This window comes from Populus trichocarpa, chromosome 3 (genome assembly GCF_000002775.5).
Source record: "Populus trichocarpa isolate Nisqually-1 chromosome 3, P.trichocarpa_v4.1, whole genome shotgun sequence".
NCBI lineage: Eukaryota > Viridiplantae > Streptophyta > Magnoliopsida > Malpighiales > Salicaceae > Populus > Populus trichocarpa.
In genome coordinates this window covers 18,991,541-19,018,165 of record NC_037287.2, presented here as the reverse complement: position 1 = coordinate 19,018,165, position 26,625 = coordinate 18,991,541, and the positions used below count along the sequence as shown (strand labels likewise).

The window sequence follows — 26,625 nt, the reverse complement described above, 5'->3', positions numbered from 1 at the left end:
ATATATCAAAATGTTTGGAAATTTACCAAAGCTTGATTGAGAAAAATCAAATATACAAGATTGAAAAATTTAACAGCGTATTTTCGATTGATGAATCTTTTGTTTTTACACGATTTTTTTTTTAATTTCTCCCTTAACTATTGACTATTGAGTTTATTAGAGATTGAGTTTTTTTTTTTTTTTTTGCTTTCTATGAGGATAACCTGGTCTCACAACCTAGATGGTGAATTTGACATGCTAACTCCCATTAACCTAGGCCTTTTACATCATTTTATTTCATCTTATTTTTATGTCATATTCGGTTCTTATTTTTTTAATTGATTTTTCTTGTTTTTGATTATTTTTTAAAATTAATTTTTTTAAAAAATTATCCTTCAAAATTTAATTATTAATTGTATTTCATAATGTTTTTTTCCAATACAGTCACTCTGGTCTCATGATCTACATTAAAGAATCAACGGATATCACTGGACCCTTGACAACTGCACCTCTTCCTATTGTAATATTCACCAACTCCATTTTGATGCTACGTAAAAAGCTCTAGGAGGATTGGAAGTTTCATCGCATTCAACGTCAAAAGATTCCTCCATGTAGCAATCCTTTCCACTCCCGAACGGGTATGGAATGCTAATATTTCCACAATGGTCTTGACAATTAGGTTTTGCCCCAGAGCAGCCGGCGCTTGCGCTGTTGCTGGCTGAAACATCAGCATTAATAGCAAGAAAGAAACATGGGAGACAAGTTTCACAACCTGCATACTGTTAATTTTATTTCTTCTATTCTTCTTTGAGTTTGGTGCTCATCAATACTAGGTTTGATCATGTCTTTATACAGCCACCGGAGAATTTTGCATGCTTCTTCTAAGCTTATGCGTCGTTGACTAAATGTAATTTTTTATGATAATAAGTCAATAATGACTTTTATTCCAATATTTCCATTAATTATTGTTAAAGAAATCTAAATTAATACAAAAAAATGAATATAAGAGAGAAAGAGACTAGAATTTTCATTAATTAATTTATTCTAAAGTGCATGATGTATATTTTAACAATTATATTATTTTAATCTTTCTTGCTTGATTAAAAAAATGTTAATGAATATTTGGAAGGTAATTAGATTTCTTTCTCTCGATCGTTATACGATAGAATGTACTCCTCTTCTATAATCAATTATTATATCTAGCAATTTAAGATACGTTTTTTTAGTTATTTTATCTTTTTATTTTTAGTTATAAATTTTATTTTTAACATAAAAAGACTGACAATTGAGGAAAGTGAATGATAATAAAGTTTCTTATAAATCGAAACTTTTAAAAATAAAAATATTATAACAATACAAAACACATAAAATATTTAATTTTTATTTATCTAAGTCTTCTGGGTAAAAGTCATGACAACTCTTTATTTAAAAAACCTAGAAAACTTTAATAATATTGAATATATAATAAAATTATTCTCTTGAAATTAAAAAAATAACGTGCTGACCGGAGAGTATCATCAAATTCCATCTTCGTGAATAACGTGCAAAAGAAAATTTTGATTTTGGGACATACTTTTGCAAAAGCAAAATTTAGTCTAAGCAAGAGTCATGAGTGTAGAGCCACCTAGCAACATCGTAGTCTTTTCTTAAACACTTTTACAGCGTAGCCCTTACGGCAAAGATGATTCATACGCTAAAGTCACAAATGCTCAAGGAGGATGACATATTTACAATTTATGGTTTTCTAAATTTGTAATACATCAACACCACCAGGACATATTCCCGACCCTCAAGCACTTGTGGATTGTTTATATCGAGGAAAGTATTATTATAAAATCCTCCATTTCCTATAAAAAAAAATTATTATTTATGTATAGGCTGGCTTTTAACAAATTTTTAATGGATGAAAAAAAAACACCAATGATTATTCTAGTATATGTATAGGTTGATTTTTAAAATATTTTTAATTATTTTCTTATATATGAGTATGTTATTTAATGAATGAAAATAGAAGAAGATCTAACAGAAATAGTTTTAATGAAAACACCATATAGTTTCAATCACTCGATATCCGGCATTTATAAAAAACGGGTACTTATATATATTTTTTTAAAATATCCACTTCTAGAAAACACTTAAAATATTAAGAATATTTTGGATACAAATTAAAACGTGGTCGGTGGAATATAGATTTTATAATCATTCTATAAAGTGATTATTGTAATTTTTGTAAAAAAAAACATATAACTTTCCAAGCAGCTTCCAAGAATAGTAACGAATAGTAACTTCTACGTTGAATAGTGCACAAACTATAATTTAATAATTATTTAATTTTATTTTTTTAAAAATAATAATCCAACCTGCAATCAGGGCGAGCCGAAGATTTAATAAATTAACCAAACTGCAGAGGCCCAGCTTCAATATATCTTTAAAATTCGAATTCAAGTATTTTATGTAAATTAGGCAGTTTAAACCACCCCTTTAGAGGATACATTTGTCAGTTAGTACTTTTTAGGTCTGAATCTTAAAAAAAAAAAAAAGAGAAGAGAAGACATTTAATTCGAAGAATTATATGGAATTTTTTTTCTTCAATTCACTAAATTTCTGCTGTCTAATAAAAACTAATCAATATTATTTTCTATTCTTAAAATAATATTATCCATCGTACGTAATACCACTTTACCTTAATAATTCCTTTAAGCAAGAACCATGTGTACAGCCAGCCAACTAGCAACATTGCAGTCTCTTCTTAACTCTTTCACCTCAGCATCCAAGGCACCACGTAGCCCTTACATCAAGATGATTCATATGCTAAAGTCACAGAGTGCGCAAGTAGGAAATATTTACATTTCTTGAGACATGAAGTTTGTGGTTTACAACAGCCGTATTTGACTGGAGAGGAAGGGGTTCAAACTATTTGAGAATTTTATTTGGAGGATTTAGGTTCAAATCCTGGAGAGAAAAAAAAGTGGAATGGGATTTAAAATTGAGCTTGTGTAGCTCAGTTGAACATACAATAAATTAACTATTGTGATCTGTAAATTTGAGTTTTTTTCCCTTATCATCAGGTTTTTTTAAAAGATAAATGTATACAATAAATTATTTTGTCTCTTACTTTTCTATTTAATTATTTGGCTTTTCTTGCTCTTACTTTGCTACTTAGTCATTTAATTATCTATCATTCACTAAACTCGCATACACTTTTATTAGTAATCCCTGTAATGGTCTATAATTCACTGCTTTTATTATCTGATCATAATGATTAATTATTTTGGTTGCTTAACCTCTGCTGCTGCTGCTGCTGCTGGTGGTTAGTCCATGCTCTTGCCGTGTCTATGTTGATTCTACTGCTCCATGTTGTACTTTGCTCTGCACCCTCCTCTGTTTTTGCTCTCCCTGTGTTCTTTACAACTTTATGTTCGTAGTTGCTGTCCTGGTTGATCATGATCAATGTTGTTAAGCATTGTAGCTGTGTTTCCACAAAAGCTCAATCGATATTTCAAATCAGCATCCCCAGCTATCAGAATTTAAGCCTAATTCATCTGCAGAGTCTCATCAGCATGTTCACACCAGAGGATTCGAGAGGCTAAATACTTCTCAAATGAAGTCTTTGCTAACTGATGATGGCTTTGTTTCCTCAAGATAGACACATGGCTCAAGTTACCAATCGATCAAAGAAACTCTCTTATAATTAGCGCGAAGGATTTTTAATTTATTAAGTTCTTAACATGAAAGACTAAGAACATGTGCTAAAACACAAGGACCACAATACAATTGTAAGTTTTTATTCAATCAGAAAGACTCCTAACAGTCTTAAAAACAAAAAAGAAACATATGATTTGTGATATATTTTCTTAATCGCTCACCATGTTTCAGAAGAAGTCGACGGTTTGCAATCTAATGGTAGATCTATACCACTCTCGAAACTGCTGCGGGAAATCGACCTCGATGAATTATCCACTTCACCAATTTGTTGAATATTGATACCGTTACGTGATAATAGAATCCCCTCCAATTCCATTGCAACTTCTCTCATTGTTGGTCTGTTTCTTCCATTCAAATTCAAACATCTCTTTGCAAGATTTGCTATAACTATGGCTTCCTCTTCACTGCAATCCCCCTTAACTTGAGCATCAATGATATCAAAGAGTCTACTATCTTCCATCAATTTAATGAAATGTTCGGCTAAGCTCATGGTTTCCAGTGAATGGGTTAAGAAAATAGGTTTTTTCCCACTTAAGAGCTCGACGAGAACTACTCCAAAACTATAAACATCACTCTTTTCTGTTAATTGACTGGTTCGAAAATACTCTGGATCTAAGTAACCAAAAGTACCTTGCACCTTGGTGGTCAGATGAGTTTGATCGATGGAAACTGATCTTGAAGTTCCGAAATCTGAAACTTTTGCTCTATATTTCTCATCTAAGAGTATGTTTGTGGACTTAATGTCTCGGTGATAAATCGGGATAGATGCTGTCGAGTGAAGATAGGATATCGCACCTGCAGCTTCCGAGGCAATTCGTAACCGCAACTCCCATGATAACGTAAAGTCCTCGTTTTGCTCATGGAGATATTGGAAAAGAGTTCCACTGGGAATGAATTCATAGACTAGCAGAGGAACATCAGTCTCCAGGCAACATCCGAGTAGCCTAACCACATTTCTGTGACTGATTTGTGAAAGAATGACAACCTCGTTGATGAATTCTTCTAGTTTATCTTCATCCACTATCTTAGACTTCTTAACTGCAACGATAGTCCCTGCAGCTAACATTCCCTTGTAAACGGTGCCTTGGCCGCCATGACCAAGTATTCTGCTCTCGTTAAAATAATCAGTCGCCTTTTCCAACTCATTTGAACTAAATATCTTTGTCTTTTGAACACTACCATCACTTGAGGATAATTGCTGCTGCAATAAGAGACCACCATTCCGTTTGAAAAACTTCTTCTTCAACTGAAAGCAATTGTATATCCACCGAGCACCAATGAGCAGGAACAGTACTCCAACCAGACCGACAACTGTATTAGGAGCAAAAAAAACATCGCTTAGGTTCTCAGTCTGCTGGGAAATAAAAATTACCACATGAATTTTGGTTCTATTAATTAAAATTTGTCCGAAACTATTTTTTTCGGAATTAATTGCAAAAGGGTAAACTTCGTTTCCACTCCAATAAATTCATCAGCATTCCACTTATATCCATACAGCTTATGTTTTTCCATTGTTAACCTTGAATTCCCACATGTACAAAGCTAAGTGGACAAGGAATCACAAGGAACCTTAAATTGATAGTGTGAGGGTTGAAATGTCCAAAACTAACGTACGTGTGTCGATTTAACCAAGTTCGAAAACTTGAGGGACCGGGCCCGACCACTTAATTGAATTTACCAGCTAATTTACTGCATGCTTATTTTGGTAATTAGCGTGTTCATGGTGAGGCTGGTTAATTATAATGGTACGTTTAGTGTTTTCAAGGTTTTACAAAAGGTATGACCCAACAACACAATTTTAGTTATTCGATTGATTATGCATTTGGTACTCTAACTATAAAATAATAAGTTATTTAGTACTCTAACTATATTATTATAGTACTTGTTAGAATTATATGTATTTAAATAAAAAATATGAACATATTTCATATATAACCATTAAAATATTTAACTTAAATTTTGTATAATTTTATAGAGCTTGTTTTTTTTTTTTTTAACTTGGTATCAATTTTAAAGAAAAAAAAATTGTTAAGAAAAATAACTTATAAAAAAACAATACTAATAATCAAATAATAAATAAGTGAACTCATATACTATCATAAACTTTTTAACAACTCAAAAGACCTTGATATGAGTTAAGATGTATGTTTTTTGATCTTTTGTTTTTACATCTTACTGAAAAATATTCAAGATGCATCATAAAATAATTAAGACTTATGATATGAATTTTCTATTGGTTTAAGAAAAAAACTTATAATAAACCCATGTCAAGAAATAATGATTTAGTTGAAAAATATTTCTCATATTTAATATTTCTCATATTTTCAACATGGTATCAATATTTTTTTATCTTTCTATTTGTATCTGCATATGTGCATATGTGTCAATATGTGTTCTTATTGTTTTTAAAATATATCAAAATTTAATTGATTAAAACTTAAATATATTGACATATAAGCAATTCGTATATTATAACTATAACACTACTTAAATTGTATTTATTTTCAGAATTTAGAATTTGATGAGAATATAAAATTTAAAATAATAATATATAAACAATAAGAGAGATTATTTACAGCAGGGACAAAAATACAGATTTATAACGTAGAATTAATCATTTGACCATCTTTACTAGATAAGGAAAATGAATAATCATCACATGAGATCCAAAATAACATTTCATAAAAATTATAGGGATGAGAATGAACATTAGTTTCAGGTATTTATTTGGGGCAGGTGTGTGATAGGCATTAAAATTATATAGGTCAAAAGGAATAAATCAGAAACTTGCGTACCTATGATAATTATATAAATATAAATTTTATTTATCACGCATCTGAACCCTCCTTGTGTATTCACGCATTTGAGCATCCGTTGGCACGTATTTTTCTCTGGGATCTTGCATTCATTAACATCTAATAAAATAAAAAGGCAAAAATAATCACCATCTCATATTCAAATAATGAAATTAATAGATATTAAAATTTGAAGATGGAGGAGGAGGGCCACCTCTTGAACCAAATAAAAAATAATCACCATGTCAGTTGCCAAGTAATTAATTTTTGTTAATTTTGGTTCCACAGTTAAAAAATATCTTGCTAATAGTAATTAATTCAAACCGGAATAAATTAAAAATATTTTTTTTTTCCGAGATATAATTTGATTTCAAGTTCATATATCCAGCTTTAAATAGGAAGGGAAATATTGAAGACATTTCTTTGCACTTTCGTGGTCTCCTAATCAACCCAATATTAGCAAATAACAACTAGCAAACAAAGAATCGCTAGTCTCTAGCAGACTTTCGTATTCATAAGAAAAGCATCTGATACTTCTAAGCCACGAATAGTTGCATTCTAATGAGTTTAAAACTTCGAACCCAGTGAAATAATTCTTTTTTCCTAAACGTGAAGATTTGTTTTAAACATACCATGGTATGCAGGTTGACATGGTGTTTTGTTGAGCTAGAATTTTGCCCGTATGAGATTTGTTTTTGAACCATTTTGAAAATTAAATTTGTTAAACGCAGTTGATTTACTCCTGACTTAAATGAAATCAATTAAGAAATTTATTTTTTAACTTTTTATAAAAACATTAATGTTATTTAAAAATAAGTACACTGATATAAAATTGATTTGATTTAACTTGATAAACTAATAAGCTGAAACTTAAATTAAACTAGGTTACATCTAAATTTTACCTTCTCTTTCTAATAAAATATTTTCATAGAAATTTGAAAGTTTGTATATTTACTGAATAAGATTTTTTACATGCATCTTCTACCAGCTACGTTGATTTACATGAATCAAATTACTAAAATAAAGTGATTAATTAATTATTCAATACTAAATCCTTACCACTAAAATTCTTTAAAAAGTCTTTTTTCTTGATTTTTGGTTTTTTAAAAACTAATCCTGGCCATGATTGAAATCATTGAACTGCTCAAAGTTTATTTGTTGCAAACAAACAATTGACAACCATTTATTCATGAAGCAATCGTTTTCGTTTCTTTTTTTAGGATTGAAATATTAGGTTTGATTTATTCTTTCCTCACTAAACCATGGTTGTAGGAGTGTTAAATATGGGTTGCATATTTTTTTTGTTTTTCTGTTATAAAAACTTGATATATACACCAGTTTTATTATTGAATAAAACAAGTTTCATTCTCCTCATTTGAAGAGTTTTTCCGGTGCTTAAAGTTTTATGGCTCAAACAAAATATTTATATAATTTAAATGAAAACATTCAATATGATATATTAAGAACTTATGGATAACTTAAAAATATAATAGATGTAATAAATTAACTCAGTGTGATTTAATTAAAAATTTAAATTTATTTAGGATTTGGTAAAAACTTGTTAATTTTAAAAAAAATCAAAATAGCATGATTTTAACTTTTTTTAAAAATTATTATTAATCCAAATCAACTCGAATGTTGCCTCTAGTTATATTTAATAACTCTGGTTCATAACACTTTTATGTACAATCACAAGAAAAATAAATCATAACAGCAATAATTAACAGCAACTATAATAATTGAAAAAAGGATAATATATTTTTGTGTAGGAAAAATTACCTCTGCATTGAAGGTAAGGGTTGCCCTCGTAACCTTCTGAGCAAGAACAACCGGCTGTCATAATTGTCGACGTACTATTAATTTGCGTTCCGGAGCAATACGTGGTTGTATCTTGGTTGTATGTCCAACTATTGTTATTTAGTATCCAAGCCAGCGACATAGGAACAGTACTATTGTTATTTAGCAATTTGTTGATTTCTTGGGGAGTCCTTATATTGTTATAAAACCAATTCGTGTCTGCTAGGAAGGCCAGTTTACGCCCGTCACTACCTTGTTTACCCTCTTTTGACACGACAGTTGAATTGAAAACCTGAAGTGAGGGAGGCAAGTACATATCTTGACAACAGTCCTTACCAGAGCATGAACTATTTCCAAACCGAATATTACTAATGGAACTAGCGTTGGAGCAAATTGAGTCGCATCCAACATGTTCGTCCGTGCCCTTTTTTGTCCACAGAGCGGCACGAGTATTGCAACCCACTGCAATGAAATAATTGGTATAGGAAAAGAGGAAAGGAGTTCCTTCCAAATTCACAGTTACACCTTCTTGCCGGCCCGAAGAATCAACGGATATCACTGGACCGTTGACAACTGCACCTCCTTCTAATGTAATATTCACCAACTCCATTTTGATGCTGCGTAAAAAAGCTCTAGGAGGTTTGGAAGTTTCATTGCATTCAACGTCAAAAGATTCCTCCATGTAGCAATCCTTTCCAATCCCGAACGGGTATGGAATGCTAATATTTCCACAGCGGTCCGAACAATTAGGTTTTGCCAGACCAGCCGGTGCTTGCGCTGTTGCTGGCTGAAACATCAGCATTAATAACAAGAAAGAAACATGGGAGACAAGTTTCACAACCTGCATACTGTTATGTTTATTTCTTCTATTCTTCTTTGAGTTTGGTGTTCAACAATAGTATTAGGCTTGATGTCTTTATATAGCCACCGGAGAAATTTGCATGCTTCTAAGCTTATGCGTCATTGACTAAATGTAATTTTTTATGATAATCAGTTAGTTAATAATGACTTTTATTCCACTATCTCCATAAATTATATTATTTTAATCTTTCTTGCTTGATTAAAAAATGTTAATGGATATTTGGAAGGTTAATTATATGTGTTTCTCTATAGTTATAGTATTTTTATTTTTTAAAAGTTTTGATTTATAACAAACTTTATTACCATTCACTTTCCTCAATTGTCAGTCGTTTTATGTTAAAAATAAGATTTATAACTAAAAATAAAAAGATAAAATAACTAAAAAAAGTATCTTAAATTGCTAGACATAATAATTGATTACGTAAGAGCAGTACTTCATTCTATTTACCGGTGGCCTTTAGAGCCATGCACTCATATTTTTGTAATTCAAGTATTTGTAAAATTAAGAGTGTTGTAACCCAATTTTAGATCCACCAAGATTTTCTCAAATGTTATTTTATTTCTATTATTATTTATAAAAATCCAAAAAATTAAGAAAAAGGAAAATTCAAAAATATATTTTTCTCGAGTCAACCGCATCTTTCCGTCAAAACCGAGTCCACCAGGTCAATACGGGTCAAACCATGTCGACCAGGGTAAAAAATGAGTTTCGGGCCGTTTCGGGTCAAAGCCGTCATTTTTGACCAAAACCGAGTTCACCGAGTCAATACGGGTCAAACCATGTCGACCAGGGTAAAAAATGAGTTTCGGGCCGTTTCGGGTCAAGCCCGTCATTTTTGACCAAAACCGAGTTCACCGGATCAATACGGGTCAAACCATGTCGACCAGGATAAAAAATGAGTTTCATGCCGTTTTGGGTCAAACCTGTTATTTTTTGGTCAAAAACCGGTCCACCGGGTTTATATCCATTGAAAGTTTTTTTTATGTTTCAACATAATTTTCGGTAATTAAAATTGATTTTTAGCGGTTGAATCGGGCTTTTTCTAATACTGATTTAAGTTTTAATTTTAACTGTATAAATATATATATTATATATAATAAAACAAAATTAATAATACAGAATTGTCATATTAGGCGGGGCAGTTACATTTATTGTAGAGCAGTTGGATGGATACATTTTTTAATTTAAAGCCGATGCTTGCTGTCCCCTTTCATTGGCTATAAATTTTATAGCCAATGACAGTGCGCCAGAAGAAGAGTGGAAGAAAAGAAAAAAAAAGAAAAGAAAAGAGTATCCGGATTACTATTTAAGTTTTTTTACTATTTCTTCACGGGAGTAGGATATTGATTTTTAAAAAAAACAATATGGAAAATACCAAATATATCCTAACCGTTAGATCTAATAGTGTTTAGATCTGAACCGTTGATTTAAGAGGATACAATAGGGCTTACCACACCAGATTAAAACCCAAACACATCTCAGCCATTGAAATAATCTAAGCTTTGATCCCGTTGCGCCACGTCACCCGGTGTACCGAGATTTCGGTGTACCGCGTCACACCCGATCCTACCTCTGTTCATCCGGACCGTCCGATCAACCTGCAAATCGGGCCAATCACCGCCGCACGATCTTTCCATCAGAAATCCAACGGATCACAGGTCTCAGCTGCACCGGTGTACCGTGTTTGCGTTCTCACCATAGCATAACCCAGAGCATCTCTCTCCTCTCGTCGGCGACTCCCTCTCTCTCCTCCGATCTCCCATATCCAGCCATCGAAAGCTTCCAAACCACCACAGAAAGGTCGCTATCCTCATATAAAGCCAATCCCCGGTCGGTTTCATCGTTTTAGCCGCCCCGTTTGGCCGGAAAAGGGTCGCGATCGTCGGCTGCCACCGAAGCTTCAAACCGACGATTCTCCCTCGTCAGCTATCAACGGCCGTCAAGACCACCGCCATCAGAACCCTCGACATCAGATCTACCAGGATCGACCATCGGTTGGCCAGAAATCCCGCCGGAAAATTTCACCGCCTCCAACAGTAGCCGCGCGTGTGCCACACGCGCCGCCAGTGGCATTTTCGTGATTTTCAGAGAAATTCGAGGGTATTTCAGTATTTTACCTATACAGTGGCACTCAGGTAATTTTTTGGGGTTTCTACTGGTATTTTCGATATTTTTTATATATATAAATGCTTGTAAATTTTCTTGCATGTTGTAGAAAATACAAAAACCAAAGTCGACACGTCTCTTTTTTTAAAAAGGACCGATGTCAAAAATGTAAATACCAAATATGGATTATGTCCATTATTTCTTTTGGTAACCCAGACGTAATTCTCCTTTTTAGGGACAAACGTCAATATTTTAGACGAGTCTCCTAATTTTTAGGGACTGATGTCATTTTTAACGTGTCTCCTATTTTTAGGGACCGACGTTAACCATTTAAAAAAAACAAATTACCAATAAACCCAAAATATAATGGATTATATCCATTATTTCTTTTGGTAACTCAGACGAGTCTCCAATTTTTAGGGACTGATGTCATTTTTAACGTGTCTCCTATTTTTAGGGACCGACGTTAATCATTTACAAAAATTTACAAATAAGCCCAAAATATAATCGCATTTGAATCAAATAAAAACACACAAGTAAGGGTAACATTTCTTTTGAAAGGATGTTTTAAGGGTGGTGTCTACCTTCCCTTAATCATAACTAACCCCGTACCCGAATCTCTGGGACCAGTGTCTAATTTGGGATTTCTAGTTCCCTCAAATTACTAGATGGCGACTCCAATAAAATCTTTGTTTCCCCCAATCGAGAAAAAACCCTTTTTGTTAAATAAACAAAAAAAGCGGGAGCCGTCGCCCGACGTCGTGTATCGACAAAGAGTTAGGATGTTTCTTTCCACCCTCCAAGCTATAATAAATTCCACAGGACTACCAAAATGTTTCTCAATTGAGTGATGATGACTTTTGTCTTACCATTAAGAATATGATTGGAACTGTTCTCTTTGAACCACTTGAATTTCCTTGAACTGGAGAAGACAACGTTCAGAAGACGATTCTATGAATAAAACAGGAGAAGAAAAGTCGCCAATTTCTTGAGGGCCATAACTTTTTTTATTTATAATGTGGAATATCCAGTAGATAATGAAGTACTTGGAATGAACTTTCTATCAGAAATTAATCAATAATCAAACTGGTCATGTCTATGATACAGTTTTAAATTATGAACCAATTGCTTTCACTTTTATTTAGGTATTGTACCCAGAAAGTTCCCTGCAATTTATTGATTTGGAAGAGTATTTGTTTTTTTTTTTCGCACTTAACACAGCCCACCAATCCCCCTGTAGTCCTCGATGTTGAATGTTCACTTTCATGCATGTCCCGAAGAAAATAAAATAAAAAGGGGAAAGGAAATATGGAACTTTTTCTCCAAGAAAGAAAAGAAAAGTTTCTAAGAAGTGTGATCAATTCACGCCTAATACTCACAGCTATTCACAAAAGGCACAGGTAATTACGAGCTTGTTAATTTTTACCATTTCTAGCAGTTACTAATACAAATCTTTTTTTTTTTTTATCGAGTATGTATTTTTACATTATCTAGGATTTTATCTATTAATGAAGAATTTTCCTTTAATCATATCCTGACATCCATTTTACACCAATGTCTTTTGTCTTTTGAAAGCTCCATCAACTCTTACATGTTGTTTTTTCAAAAACATCAATTTCATTATTTATAGCCTTTTGTCACTTTATTTCTGTTATGACATTTTCAAAATTCACAAGTCATAATAAAGAAAAATGAGTGTTAGATTCAATTTCAATGACCTCATAATTACTCTTCCATGTAGAGTTTTATAACACATTACGAATATTGTTGACCATTATTTATTGACATTACAAGTGGGTTTTGATGATCTAATAGTTGTGATGTATTTTCCGTAGGCTTTTTCTTTTTTCTCATCGTTAAGTTTCTTCTTTTCTAAAGCAATTTATTCCAACTTTTTTTTTACTTTTTTTTCTAAGAAAAGTAATATTTTAAAGTTCGATTCTCTTTTTCTAGCTCAAAGGCTTTTTCGGTATCCCTTAAATAGTTTTTTTTTATCTCTTCATGCCTTTTATTAATATTGCACTCTAGTTCTTTTTTTTATTATTTTATCTCAATGCCCAATGTTGAAACCTAATTTGACCCTCATTTTTGTATATATTTTGAAAAAAATTAGAAAAATTCAAAAAATATGTATTTTCAATAATTTTAGCTATTTTAATCATTTTATTATTTTCTTCATTTTTATTTAATTTTGTGTGTCAAAACATCTTGAAAATCATAAAAAATACAAAATGCAAAAATACAGAAATTGTTTTTAAAAATATAAAAAAATAGCTCGGATTTGAATTTGGATCGATAATCAAGGTATCATAGGCAAAAACAAGGTTTGAATTAAAGAAGAAAATGGCTTAATTTGATTTAATTTGGCTAAAAGTTGAAGAAATTTTATGTTGAAGGATGATTTTAAAACAAATAGCCAAATTATAAATCGATGAAGGGATTAATTGAAGAAGAAGAATATCAAAATTGAGAATTAAATTGATTAAAATTGCTGAATTTTAGGAGCCAATGATGGATTTGCAAGTCTAAATTAATTTTTGGTTTTTGGTTTTTTAAAAAGTCTAAAATATTAACAGGAAACATGTTGACATCTTCAAATATCAAAACTAAAATTCCTCAAAAAGTCTTTTTTCTTGATTTTTGGTTTTTTAAAAACTAATCATTGAGATCATTGAATCGGTCAAAGTAGATTTGTTGCAAACAACTGACAACCATTTATTTGAGCTCAATAATGGAAGTAGAGAATGAGAGAGAGAGCAGTATGATCTTTATTTTATTCAACTAGCTAGGATTAACTATATTTCAAGAAAAAAAATCACTGATTGTGACAGAGAAGAGTACTACCAGTAAACTGTGTCCAAATCATTTTTCACAAATTCAACAAGAAATTCTATTTACCGGTGGCCTTTGGAGCCATGCACTCATATTCTTGTAACTCAATTATTTGTAAAATTAAGAGTTAGGATGTTTCCTTCCACCCTCCAAGCTTGACTACCAAAATGTTTCTCAATGGAGTGATGATGACTTTTGTCTTACCATTACGAAGATGATTGGAACTGTTCTTTTTGAACCACTTGAACTTCCTTGAACTGGAGAAGACAACATTCAGAAGACGATTCTATGAATAAAACAGGAGAAGAAAAGTCGCCACTTTCTTGAGGGCCATAACTTTTTTATTTATAATGTGGACTATCTAGTAGATAATTAAGTACTTGGAATGAACTTTCTATCAGAAATTAATCAATAATCAAACTATTCCTTCGTATCATTTAGCACACAACGTTTACTGGTGGTCAATACTAATTGCTTACGGTAGTTAATTACTTTTGAACAAATTATCTTTAAAGTCACCTAGCTAATTACTTAGATAATCATAACGGTGTAGCAATATTTGTTTTATTTTATAATTAACGTGTAGCAATTATTTATGTAATTAAATTAACAAGTAGTTCACCAAAAATATTTACTTCACCCCACAAATTCAACTGGATATATATGCTTGCAACGCTCAACGACTTTGCAAGGGGAAAAGGCAAATGGCAGAGACCTTTCATAATCAGATGGCGACAAGAGACTTTTATTTAGGTATTGTACCCAGAAAGTTCCTTGCAATTTATTGATTTGGAAGAGTATTTTTTTTTTCGCACTTAACACAGCCCACCAATCCCCCTGTAGTCCAAGATGTTGAATTAATGTTCACTTTCATGCATGTCCCAAAGAAAATAAAATAAAAAGAGGAAAGGAAATATGGAACTTTTTCTCCAAGAAAGAAAAAAAAAAGTTTCTAAGAAGTGTGATCAATTCACACCTAATACTCTTGAAAAGCTTTCATCTATAAGTGGACTTAACACTTAACACATTGTGAGTGTTGACCATAAGTGGACTTTAATCATCTACTGACGTTATTGTTGACCATAAGTGTGATCAATTCCAATTTCTTCATAATTACTCCTCCATGTAGACTTTTATCAAACACATTATTTACTGACGTTATAAGTGGGCTTTAATGATCTAATAGTTGTGATGCATTTTCCATGGGCTTCTTCTTTTTTCTTATCATTATGTTTTTTTTTTTCTAAAGCAACTTATTCCAGCTCTTTTTTTGTTTTTTTTTCTAAGAAAAATAATATGTTGAAGTTCGCTTCTCTTTTCCCGCTCAAAGGCTTTCTCTTTATCCCTTAAATATATATATAAAGAACTAGAGTGCAATATTAATAAAAGGCATGAAGAGATAAATTTAAGGGACAATGCCCAATGTTGTAACCCAATTTAACCCTTATATTTTTATATATTTTGAAATTTTTTTGAAAAAACCAAACAATATGTATTTTCAATAATTTCAGCAATTTTAATCATTTTAGCTATTTTCTTCCTTTTTATTTAATTTTGTGTATCAAAACATCTTGAAAATCATAGAAAAATGCAAAATACAAAAATACAAAAAAAATATAAAAAAATAGCTAGGGTTTGAATTTGGACCAATAATCAAGCATCATAGGAAAAAACAAGGTTTGAATTGAAAAAAAATAGCTTAATTTGATTTAATTTGACTAAGAGTGAAAGAAATTTGATTTACAGGGATGATTTTAAAATAAATAGCCAAATTATAAATTGATGAAGGGATTAATTGAAGAAGAAGAATATCAAAATTGAGAGTTAAATTGATTAAATTTGCTTAATTTTAGGAGCCAATGATGGATTTGTAGGTCTAAATTAATTTAATTGGGGATACAATTAGAAAGAAAATGGTGATTTAAAGCAAATTGAAACAATTCAAAATCCAAGGACTATAATGAGAATAAAGAATGTTTGTTTTGATTTTTATTTCAATTCATTTCAATCATTGCAGTCTAATTGAATTAGTTTGATTCAATTTAGTCCCATGTTAACTCAATTTGAATCCAATTATTTTTAATTGATTCATTTTTAGTCCAATTAAACCCCAAAATCCAACGATTAATTTTAGATTTTTCATTGCAATCCCAAGCAATTAAGCCAGAGATTGCAATCTCCAGAAGATCTTAAGCAATTAAGCCAGAGATTGCAATCTCATAATTGCAGCCCAAATCTTCAATCAAGTCTCCAAGAATCAAGTCCTAGAAATTATGCTAAACTATGTTAATTCCAACCTTTGCTCTACAATAAAAAGAGACGAACAAAGGCAGGTAATGGGGAGCCTTCATTAACCAGGAGGAACCAAAAACAGAGCTCCTCGTCATCCAATACAGAGCTTCTTGTACACAAAAAACACAAATCCATCTCCATAGTTTTCCCATTCAACCCGACACCAAAACCTCTCATCCCCAGCTGTTGTTATTTATTTTGGGGCCTCACGTAAAAAAAATCAGAAAAGAAAAGGAAAAGAAAAAATATAAAAATACAAAAAATGTTGGGAGAAAATATAAAAAATATATAAGTGAGAAGAATATGCAGAACATCTGGGAATTTGCCAAAGCCTGTTGATATTTACTCTTTATTTGTATGGTTATATTTGATTTCATCTTTAGCATTTGACTCAACATGCAAAAACTTCTTCTGAGTGCATGCCAAGAGTTTTGAAGGTGAATTCATGCTTTCCTCCCTCATGTTCGTGAATACTGCACCATGTTATTTAGCTTCCTCTGGAAAAGCTTTCCTTTTGTTGTCAACTGGTGTGTAAAACACTTTGTTGGACACCTTTGTACTAGTTTCCTATCAAAAAAGTCAAATTGTGTGCATATTATCACCTTAATGCATGGAAGGGTTTCTAATAATTTCTTTCCGCTTATGACGTCTTTCATCAAATTTTCCTAGTTACACAGAGAACACTGTAGCGCGCAGTTTGAGTCTACAAAAGCAACTCTGTCGATATGCTTCTGTTTCTCCGGATGCTGAGGTCGTCTACTTTCTCTTCCCATTGGCATTGATCTCTCTGATATCTTAGTAGCTACGCTATCTGTGGCAAAGGATGCTCTGTTTATGTAACTTAGTTGTGAACATAAGTTGATGGTTTAACTTGTTAGTTTACAATATTTTCTTCCATTCAGAAAGGGATAAAAACGTATAAAGGGGGAAGGGGTTTGCTTTGTGAAAGAATGCTTGGGGCTACATAAATTTGGATTTCTACTTGTGGAAAATATTGAGTAATTGGAGGCTGCCTCTTTAGCAATTGCGATTAAGAAATTAATAGCACTTTTAATTTATTTGTCATTCTCATAACTGGAATACTAGTATTGGTATTCATACTACTATTTCTTAAAGGCTACTGTTTTTTGTTCTTAATGCAAATATAGGATTGAATTTAGTTTTTTTCTTTCTTTCTTCAGTTGACAGGTCTATCAAACACAGACAGGAAGACTCTTGGTTTACTTATCAAGGCTGCAAAACTTATGGATGGAAGTTTCACAACCCGCATTAATAATTATTCAGTTTTATTTATAAAAAAAAATAAATCCAACCCGCATTAATAAATTAACCAAACTGCAGAGGCCCAGCTTCTATATATCTTTAAATTTCGAATTCAAGTATTTTATGTAAATTAGGCAATTTAAACCACCCCCTTTAGAGGATACATTTGTCAGGTAGTACTTTTTTGCTCTGAATCTTCAAAAAAGAGAAGAGAAGACGTTTAATTCATAGAATTGTATGGAATTTTTTTTCTTCAATTCACTAAATTTCTACTTTCTAATAAGAACTAATCAACTAATTAACTAAAAAAATCATAAAGTGGAGAATACATTCTATTCTTAAAATAATATTATCCATCGTACTACCATTTTACCTTAAAATAAAGTGTTTGGCGATGAAGAACCAGCTGAAAGACAGTATCTCAATCAGTAGAATATCCCAAGAACACCGTCTTGTCTCTAGCTAACCAAAGACCCCATGATACACCAAAAGCACAAGCTGAAATGGCTCTGCGCAGGGATTTTCCTTTACCAAATATTTCCACTCAAGTACTAGCACGTCTATAAAAGTACTCGTCAGCATACACCATTGAAAACACTACCAGAGAAAAGCAACGGAATTACCGACGGAAAAATTCCGTCGGTAATTTATACCGACGGACATAATTCCGTCTCCAAATCTGTCGGTATATACCGACGGAATCATTCCGTCGGTAATTCCCTCGGTATATACCGACGGAATATTTCTGTCGGTATATACCGTCGGTTTCGCCGACGGAATATACAGTTCGTCTGGAAATACTCAACGGCATGGTGACGTCAGGCGATTTTACCGACGGAAAGTACCGAGGGATTCAAACTGTGATAGCCGTACAGTGACGTGGCGCTGTCACCGACGGCATCACCGACGGAATTAATCCGTCGGTGATTCCGTCGGAAAAAACCATTATATGCACCCATCTGCCGACACTCTCATCCTCTGTTTCTCCTTCTTCTTCTTTCCCATCCCACCTCTCCCCTCCCAAACTCCTCCCAAACTGCAGCCAAACACCCATCCCAAACTCTCCACTATTCTCAACACGAGCACTCAAGTTTCTTATATCTTGTACGTGGTCATAATATCCGTTTCTTGTAGATTTTATCATTTTTTGTAAGTAAATCTATCCTTTTTAGTTTTAATATTTAATTGTGAATTTTATTGTTTTAGTATATGTATTTTGTTAACGTTTGTACTTGTTTAATTGTTATTTGTCAAAGAAACTTGTAGTATGAATGTATAATTTTGTAGTTGTTATAGGTTGTTTTAGATTTTATCAAATTATATTTGTTTGTAAATTGTTGAAATTTTGTTTGAATTACACCGAATTAAATGTGTCGTTGTGATGAAATAAATAATTAATAGCTTGTTTAAGTGTCTTGTTTAATTGTTATCAATTATATTTCGAAGTTGTGATTAATTCTGTAAATTTATATATGTATAAATTTGTATGTATGAACGTTGATAGTTGATAATTGATAATGAATATTTAACATAAGTGTTGTTTTAGTTTGTTGGATAATGTCGGGGAAAACCAATATTTTTGTTATGTTTTATAAAGGTTCAATAGAAGTCATGGATGATCGTTCATGGATGTATCGGGACTCACCCCAAGGATTGCGGAGGATGGATTATTGTAACGGTGTCCAGGGTTTTATTAATTTCGCAACATCTATTCCGAGGAATTTTACTGATGGCGGTATTAGGTGTCCATGCAGGAAGTGTAAAAATTTAAAGTTTCTGCATCAAGATGTTGTAACGATGCATCTTCTTACCAAAGGGTTCATGGAAGATTACCTGTGTTGGTATGCTCACGGAGAACTATTTGTTCCTGATGAGAGCATGGAAGAACAGGTGGTTGGGTCAACTTCTAGTGCTAGTAACATGCATGAAGTTGGAAATGAGAACAGTAATCCTTACAGGAATATGGTTATGGATGCAATGATAATGAGTGAAGATAATGTCAGGGGATGTCCAATCGTAGAAGAAGAACCTAATGCAGATGCAGCAAGGTTTTTTGATCTGTTGAGAGATTCTGACGAACCATTATGGGATGGCTGCACGAACCACAGTAAATTATCAGCCGTAGCATAGGTGTTCACCATCAAGTCAGATCACGGGTTGAGTGAGGCCGGTTATGACAAGATTATTGAATGGGCGAGAAGCATTTTACCTGAAGGGAACAGGCTGAAAGAGAACTTCTATGCTGCCAAGTCCATGATGAAACCCCTCGGTTTAGGATACCAGAAAATTGATATATGCCCTAACTTCTGCATGTTATACTACCTTGAAAATGCCGAGATGACCGAGTGCATGACGTGCGGGCATTCCCGTTACAAACCCAGAACTGGTAGAGGGAAGACTCTCGTGGCATATAAAAAACTTAGATACTTCCCAATCACACCTAGACTGCAGAGGTTATTCATGTCACCAAGGACTGCTGAGCACATGACATGGCACCAATCACACCATGCGGTTGATGGAGTGATGGTTCATCCTTCTGACGGTGAAGCCTGGAAACACTTTAACAGTATGCATCCTCCCTTTTCAGCTGAATCAAGGAACGTGCGTCTTGGGTTGTGTACAGACGGATTCAATCCATTCGGGTCATTTGCTGCTCCTTATTCTTGTTGGCCGGTCATACTGACGGTTTATAACTTGCCACCGGGGATGTGTATGAGGCCGGAGTTCATGTTTTTATCTATGGTCATACCAGGTCCGAGCAGTCCGGGGCGGAATATAGATGTTTGTCTTCGTCCGTTGATTGATGAGTTGACGCAGTTGTGGTCCTCTGGAGCTTTGACTTATGACATCTCGAGGAAACAAAATTTTGTTATGAGAGCGGCTTTGATGTGGACTATCAATGATTTCCCAGCTTATGGAATGGTTTCTGGTTGGAGCACGCATGGAAAGCTAGCATGTCCATATTGTATGGAGAACAACAAGGCATTCACGCTAACAAACAGGGGTAAAGCTTCTTTTTTTGACTGTCACCGTCGTTTCTTGCCACATAACCACAGGTACAGAAAGAACAGAAAGGATTTCTTTGTTGGTAGGGTTGAAAATGATGTTGCACCCCCGCGTCTTTCCGGTGAAGAATTGTTTGATGTTGTGTCAGAGTACGGTGAAATTGTGTTTGGTCTCCAATCAGGTAAGCAGAAGTTTCCTGGTTTTGGTTTGACCCATAATTGGGTGAAGCGAAGTATATTTTGGGAGCTTCCTTATTGGAAGACCAATCTTCTCCGCCATAACCTTGACGTCATGCACATTGAAAAGAACGTGTTTGAGAACATTTTCAACACCGTCATGGATGTGAAGGGGAAGACAAAGGACAACATCAAGGCTAGATTGGATGTAGCGCTGTTCTGTAACCGTAAAAATATGGAGTTGGTTTGTGATGGGTCACGGGTCGCAAAACCAAGAGCAAGCTTCGTGCTAGAGAAAAACGCACAACTACTAGTCTACAAATGGCTTAAGAGTCTGCGTTTCCCCGATGGACATGCCTCGAACATATCAAGGCTGGTTAATACGGAGGAATGCAGATTATATGGAATGAAGAGTCATGACTGCCATGTGTTTATGCAAACACTCATCCCATTAGCTTTTCGTGATTTGTTGCCAAAGGGGATATGGGATGCACTAACGGAGATTAGTCATTTCTTCAGAGATATATGCTCCAGCAAGTTGAATGTTGATCACATTGAGAGGCTTGAAAAGAATATCGTCGAGACAATATGCAAACTTGAGATGATATTCCCTCCATCATTTTTTGACTCAATGGAGCATCTACCCGTACATTTACCGTTTGAGGTAAAAGTTGGAGGACCGGTCCAGTACAGATGGATGTATCCATTCGAGAGGTTAGATATTACAGTTGCTATGACATTTATAATTAAATGTTTTTATTTTTATTTTAATGTTTTTAATTGATAATTTTTTATTAATATATATATATATATATATATATATATATATATATGCAGGTACTTGTTCAATCTTAAAAAAAAGGTTAAGAACAAGGCGCATGTTGAGGCGTCAATATGTGAGGCGTATATTGTTGAGGAGATCTCAACATTTATCTCATACTATTTCGAACCTCATTTGAGAACGAGGATAAACCGTGTTCCACGGCATGATGATGGTGGTGAAGTGCATTCAAGTGGGAACTTGTCAATATTCTCCAATCCTGGACGACCCACACCTAAAAATGCCGTGAGGGGAAGATATTTGTCTGAAATAGAGTTCAGACAAGCACACAATTATGTCCTATTTAACTGTGATGAGCTGAGACCTTTTATTAAGTAAGTAGATGTTCGACTTAAACTTTGTCAAGAGTGTACTATTTATGTTTTGTGATACCATACACTCATATACTTTGGAACAACCTTGCAGGCAACATCGACGATACTTACTGTCCAATAACTCACAGCTGACCGAATCTCAGATCTTTCAATTACAAGATGAACAATTTGCCACATGGTTTAGAACACATGTAAGTCCTAGCACAAACTCATTATCTCTTGCAATGTAATTAATTGTAGTCAATGTTACATAATATCCGTTTATTGATTATTGTTGTATTTAATTTACAAGCTAGGTTTATCAAATGGGAGGTAGTGCTGCTATTTCATTGTCTTTACTATGTCTGGGCCCTGAAAGAAAAGTCAAGTGCTATAATGGATATTTTGTCAATGGATATGTCTTTCATACTGAAGAATACGGGCATGGAAGAAAGACATACAACAGCGGTGTTTGTATTAAGGGATCGACTTCTAGTGAGTTTGAAGTTGACTACTACGGTAGATTGGAAGAGGTCATCGAACTGCAATATCATAGCGAACAAAATAGAGTGTTTTTATTCAAATGTTATTGGTATGACACAACTGACAGAGGAATCAGAGTAGATCCTCACTATGGTCTCGTTGAAATCAATTCAAAAGCTAGACACCGCAACGTAAACAACGTCTTTGTTTTCGCAAAGCAATGCCAACAAGTTTATTACACATACACCCCTTCCTTTAGAAAGGACCGATCAAGAGTTGATTGGTTATCCGTTTTAAAAACAAAACCCAAGGGTCGTGTCGAGGTTGTTCAGGATGAGAACGAAGACACAAGTGTGATAGATGAAGTCTTTCAAGCTAGTGAGTTGGTTGAACAATACCGAGTTGCTCCGTCGATTGACTTAGAAGAAAATTCAAATTTTCGCGTTTTCAACGATAGTCTTGTTGATGTTGACGCAGAGGAGTTGAATGTTGTTATGAGCTCCACTAGTGGAAAAAAGAATGTTGTTGAAGAAGATGATAACGAAATTGAAGAGTGCGATGAAGCTAATGATAACAATTCAATGGAGGACGAAGATGAAAATTCCGACTAACTAAACATGTTATAAAGCCTTATTTTTATAATGTAATAATTTGAAACATGAAATATTTATTCTTCTTTAAGGGTCAGCCGTTGTTATTGTGTTGTGTGTGTTTTTTAGTTTCCAATTCAAGATTTTTTGAAAGGGTTACATATAAAACATAAGAAAAATTTACCTTTTCACCGACGGATATACCGACGGACTATAACCCGTCGGTATTTCACAGAGAGTTGCAAAACAATTACGGGATTTTGCCACATTCACCGACGTCTTTCCGACGGATTTTCCGACGCTAATACCGACGGAATCACCGACGGGTTTTCCGCACGCATGTTTGACACGTGTCCGTCTGCACCATCACCGACGGCATTACCGACGTCCCATACCGACGGCATTACCGACGGACCTTGCATGTCTGACACGTGTCCGTCTGCACCATCACCGACGGAATTTCCGACGGATCGAAAAGTTTGGCGGGATTTTTGAACTTTTTTGGTGCGCATTTCAATTAATTTCCGACGGAAATTAATTGCACCGACAGCAATTAAGTGCCGTCGGTAATTCCGTCGGAATTTACCTATATATACCGCCACCCCCACCCCCCCTGCACCGTCTCCTCCCTCTCCCCCCCCTCCTCTTCTCCTCCCTCTTCCCCTCTTCTCCCTTCCTCTTCTCCCTTTCTCTTCTCCTCTTCTCCCCCTCTTCTCCCTTTCACTTCTCTTCTCCCTTTCTCTTCTCCTTTTCTCCCTTTCTCTTCTTCTCTCATTTAGTTTTAAAAGGTATGTATTTTTTTTCTTTATCTTTGTATTTTTTTTATTTTAATTATGATTATTTTTTTTGGTGTTCTTTGTTTTGTATATTGTTTGTAGATAAAATCTTAAATTCAACACATTATTAAGGTAAGCATTTTTTATTCCCAAATTTATTTTGAATTGATGTAATGTTTTTTAATTTTGTGTGTTGTGTAGTGTTTTTTAGTTTTTTAATTTTATTTATTAATTTTAGTTTTTTAGTTTTGATATTATTGTTTGTATTGCTATAATTGTTATTGTTGAATTTATGTTAAAAATGTTAGTTTATAAATATAATTGTTATTGTTGATTTATTTTAAAAATGTTAATTTATATATATATAATTGCATTTAATTATTAGTTTATCTTAATTTAGGATATTATTGTTTGTATTGCTATAATTGTTATTGTTGAATTTATGTTAAAAATGTTAGTTTATAAATATAATTGTTATTGTTGATTTATTTTAAAAATGTTAATTTATATATATATAATTGCATTTAATTATTATTTTATCTTAATTTAGGATATTATTGTTTGTATTGCTATAATTGTTATTGTTGAATTTATGTTAAAAATGTTAGTTTATAAATATAATTGTTATTGTTGATTTATTTTAAAAATGTTAATTTATATATATAGAATTGCATTTAATTATTAGTTTATCTTAATTTAGGATAAAATAATTAAATGAATGTTCATAGTTGTAATTCTATATGATGTTATTGAATAAAATGTTGTGTTGATGATGATGAGTTGGGTTGAGATCCAGGATGATTGGATCGGGATGTGAAATAAAATTGGAAGTGTAATATGATTTTGTCGACAACTTAGGACCCCCCAGTACAGGGGAGACTCTGTCGAATTTTTTTTAAATAATCGAAGTTAATTATTCGTATACATGTGTGTAGATGCGTAGAATGAAATCTACAGCACGTCGTCATAAGACGGTTGCAGCTAGTTCTTCTAGCAGCGAGGAGGACGTATCCTTAGGTGCTGATCACGACGAGGAATCTACGCCAACTTGTGATGCTGCCTCTTCTAGCGCGGTTTCACAGCGCAGAAGCGGTGTGCCTTCATAGCGGGGTCAATTCACCCGCAAGTACCAGGCACAATGGAAGGATGACCTCTCAATGTAAGTTTGTTTAGGTTTTAGTTTTTTTTTTTTATATACTTATAACATAATTTATGAACAACTAATTAATATTAATTACTACTTTTATTTAATTTCAGGTTTACAAACATTGAGGCTGCAAGGACTATAACATTGGCGTTTAAATCGTCGATGGAGATTCCATTGTTTCAATGGAGCCAGGTTTCCAAACATCCTGAGTGGAAACCTAATATCGATGCATGGTTTAAGCGATTTCAGGTCGGTGTTAATTTTTAATTTCCAGCTTATTTTTAATAAATGATTTTTATAATTTTATATCTTGTACTATTTTTATTTTATATGAATTATTTATATACACAGAACAAATTTGAGTGGGATAGGGCGGACAACAATATTGTGAGGAGGGTATGGGAGAATCACGCGGCAACTAGGTAACATCAAAAATAATATTTATTTTTGTTTTATAATTTAATGTTTTAAATTCTAATTTGTTACTATGGAAGTAGGTTGCGTGATTTTTGGTATGACACCCAAAAAAAATCAAAAAGACATGCGAGGGATAACGGTCTTGAAGGATGGAATGAGGTGGCGGTTTGGCAGGAATTCAAACCGCCATTCATCTCGGGGGAAATATGGACGGCATATATTGAGCACGTGACCTCAGAGCGGTTCTCACGGCGCTCACAGTCTGGCGCCGACAACCGGAACCGGCAAATTTATGGTTCGGTGACCACGCACACTGGCGGATCCGTCCCATTCAGCGCACATGCAAAGCGGATGGTAAGATTAATTTTATTGAAATATATCGTTAATTAATTTGTCGTTCCTTATAATATATTTAACTTTCAACCTATTTTTTCCTTACAGGCTGCGTCTCTTGGACGTGAACCGAGTCCAATGGAGTTGTTTCTAGAGACGCATGTGCGGAGTCAAGACCGCCAAAAAGGGGTGCAGCAGTTCGTGGACAACCGTGCTTAGTACTTCGTGGTATGTTCGTTCATTCATTTTATTTTGTAAGTTATTATTTTCTTGAATTGCATCTTGAATTGCATTTGATGATTTTTTTACCGATGGAATTTTCAGGAGACCTATAATAGCCGGTTGAGGGAGAGATATGGGGACAATCCATCGACCCATCCAGATTTCGATCCAGATTTGTGGATGGAGGCGGGATCGTCTGGTGGACCCGATAAAAACAGGGTCTACGGGCTCTCCAACACTACGGCTGACAACTTGCGTTCGACTCGTAGTGTCTCAACTGTTGGAAGCTCTCCATCAGTATCGAACACCCAGTCTGAGGAGTTCATTGCGTTGAAACAACAATATCAACAACTCTCGACGAATTATGATGACCTCCGTCAAATAGTCATGGAGATGAGATCAAAGATGGGTGACAATACTTGTGCAGCTTCTTTTTGGCCGTTTGGTCCTGGGAACAACCAGCCTCCTCCTCCTCCGCCTCCTCCTCCAGCTCCGCCGCTATTCTAGTTTAATTTTGTTTTTTAAACACATTAAATTTGTAATGAATATTATTACTTTTACATTTTTAATGTTTAATGCATTTTTATTTGTTTATTAAGGTTTTTTACAATTAATAAATTATTTTTTTTATATATTTCAAATACATACCGACGGATATACCGACGGATAATATCCGTCGGTATTTAACAGAGAGTTGCCGAACAATTACC

General features: G+C 33.7%; 3 protein-coding genes across 5 annotated transcripts in view; all 3 read right to left on the bottom strand.

The window, feature by feature from the left end:
- Positions 1 to 26,625, bottom strand: part of LOC127905073 (wall-associated receptor kinase-like 2) — a 142,955-nt gene that overhangs the window by 110,937 nt on the left and 5,393 nt on the right. Inside the window, exon 1 of one of the 3 annotated variants that reach the window (XM_052451340.1) lies at positions 14,270 to 14,274. The exons of 1 other annotated variant lie outside the window; for it this stretch is intronic. The gene's annotated coding sequence lies outside the window, so the exon portion shown is untranslated. Of the gene's footprint in view, positions 1 to 12,102; positions 12,108 to 14,269; positions 14,275 to 26,625 lie in introns of those variants that run through there. One more of the 3 variants, XM_052451341.1, reaches the window with a different exon arrangement.
- Positions 1 to 26,625, bottom strand: part of LOC18110414 (putative wall-associated receptor kinase-like 11) — a 40,661-nt gene that overhangs the window by 10,181 nt on the left and 3,855 nt on the right. The gene's annotated exons all lie outside the window — the stretch shown is intronic.
- Positions 3,681 to 9,161, bottom strand: LOC18110412 (putative wall-associated receptor kinase-like 13). Its single transcript, XM_052451409.1, has 3 exons — positions 8,410 to 9,161; positions 8,259 to 8,312; positions 3,681 to 5,035 (listed from the first exon to the last, which is right to left on the bottom strand). The coding sequence occupies exons 1-3, from the start codon at positions 9,121 to 9,123 to the stop codon at positions 3,842 to 3,844; spliced, it is 1,962 nt and encodes a 653-aa protein (XP_052307369.1). The 5' UTR covers positions 9,124 to 9,161; the 3' UTR covers positions 3,681 to 3,841.

Bases quoted from the DNA above. Each gene is read 5' to 3' on its own strand.
- LOC18110412 (XM_052451409.1), bottom strand. From the start codon at position 9,123: ATGCAGGTTGTGAAACTTGTCTCCCATGTTTCTTTCTTGTTATTAATG. The intron at 8,313-8,409 runs GCTTGGATACTA...CAATTATGACAG, and splicing joins GTACTGTTCCTATGTCGCTG to CCGGTTGTTCTTGCTCAGAA. The intron at 5,036-8,258 runs GTAATTTTTCCT...ATTTCCCAGCAG, and splicing joins CCCTTACCTTCAATGCAGAG to ACTGAGAACCTAAGCGATGT.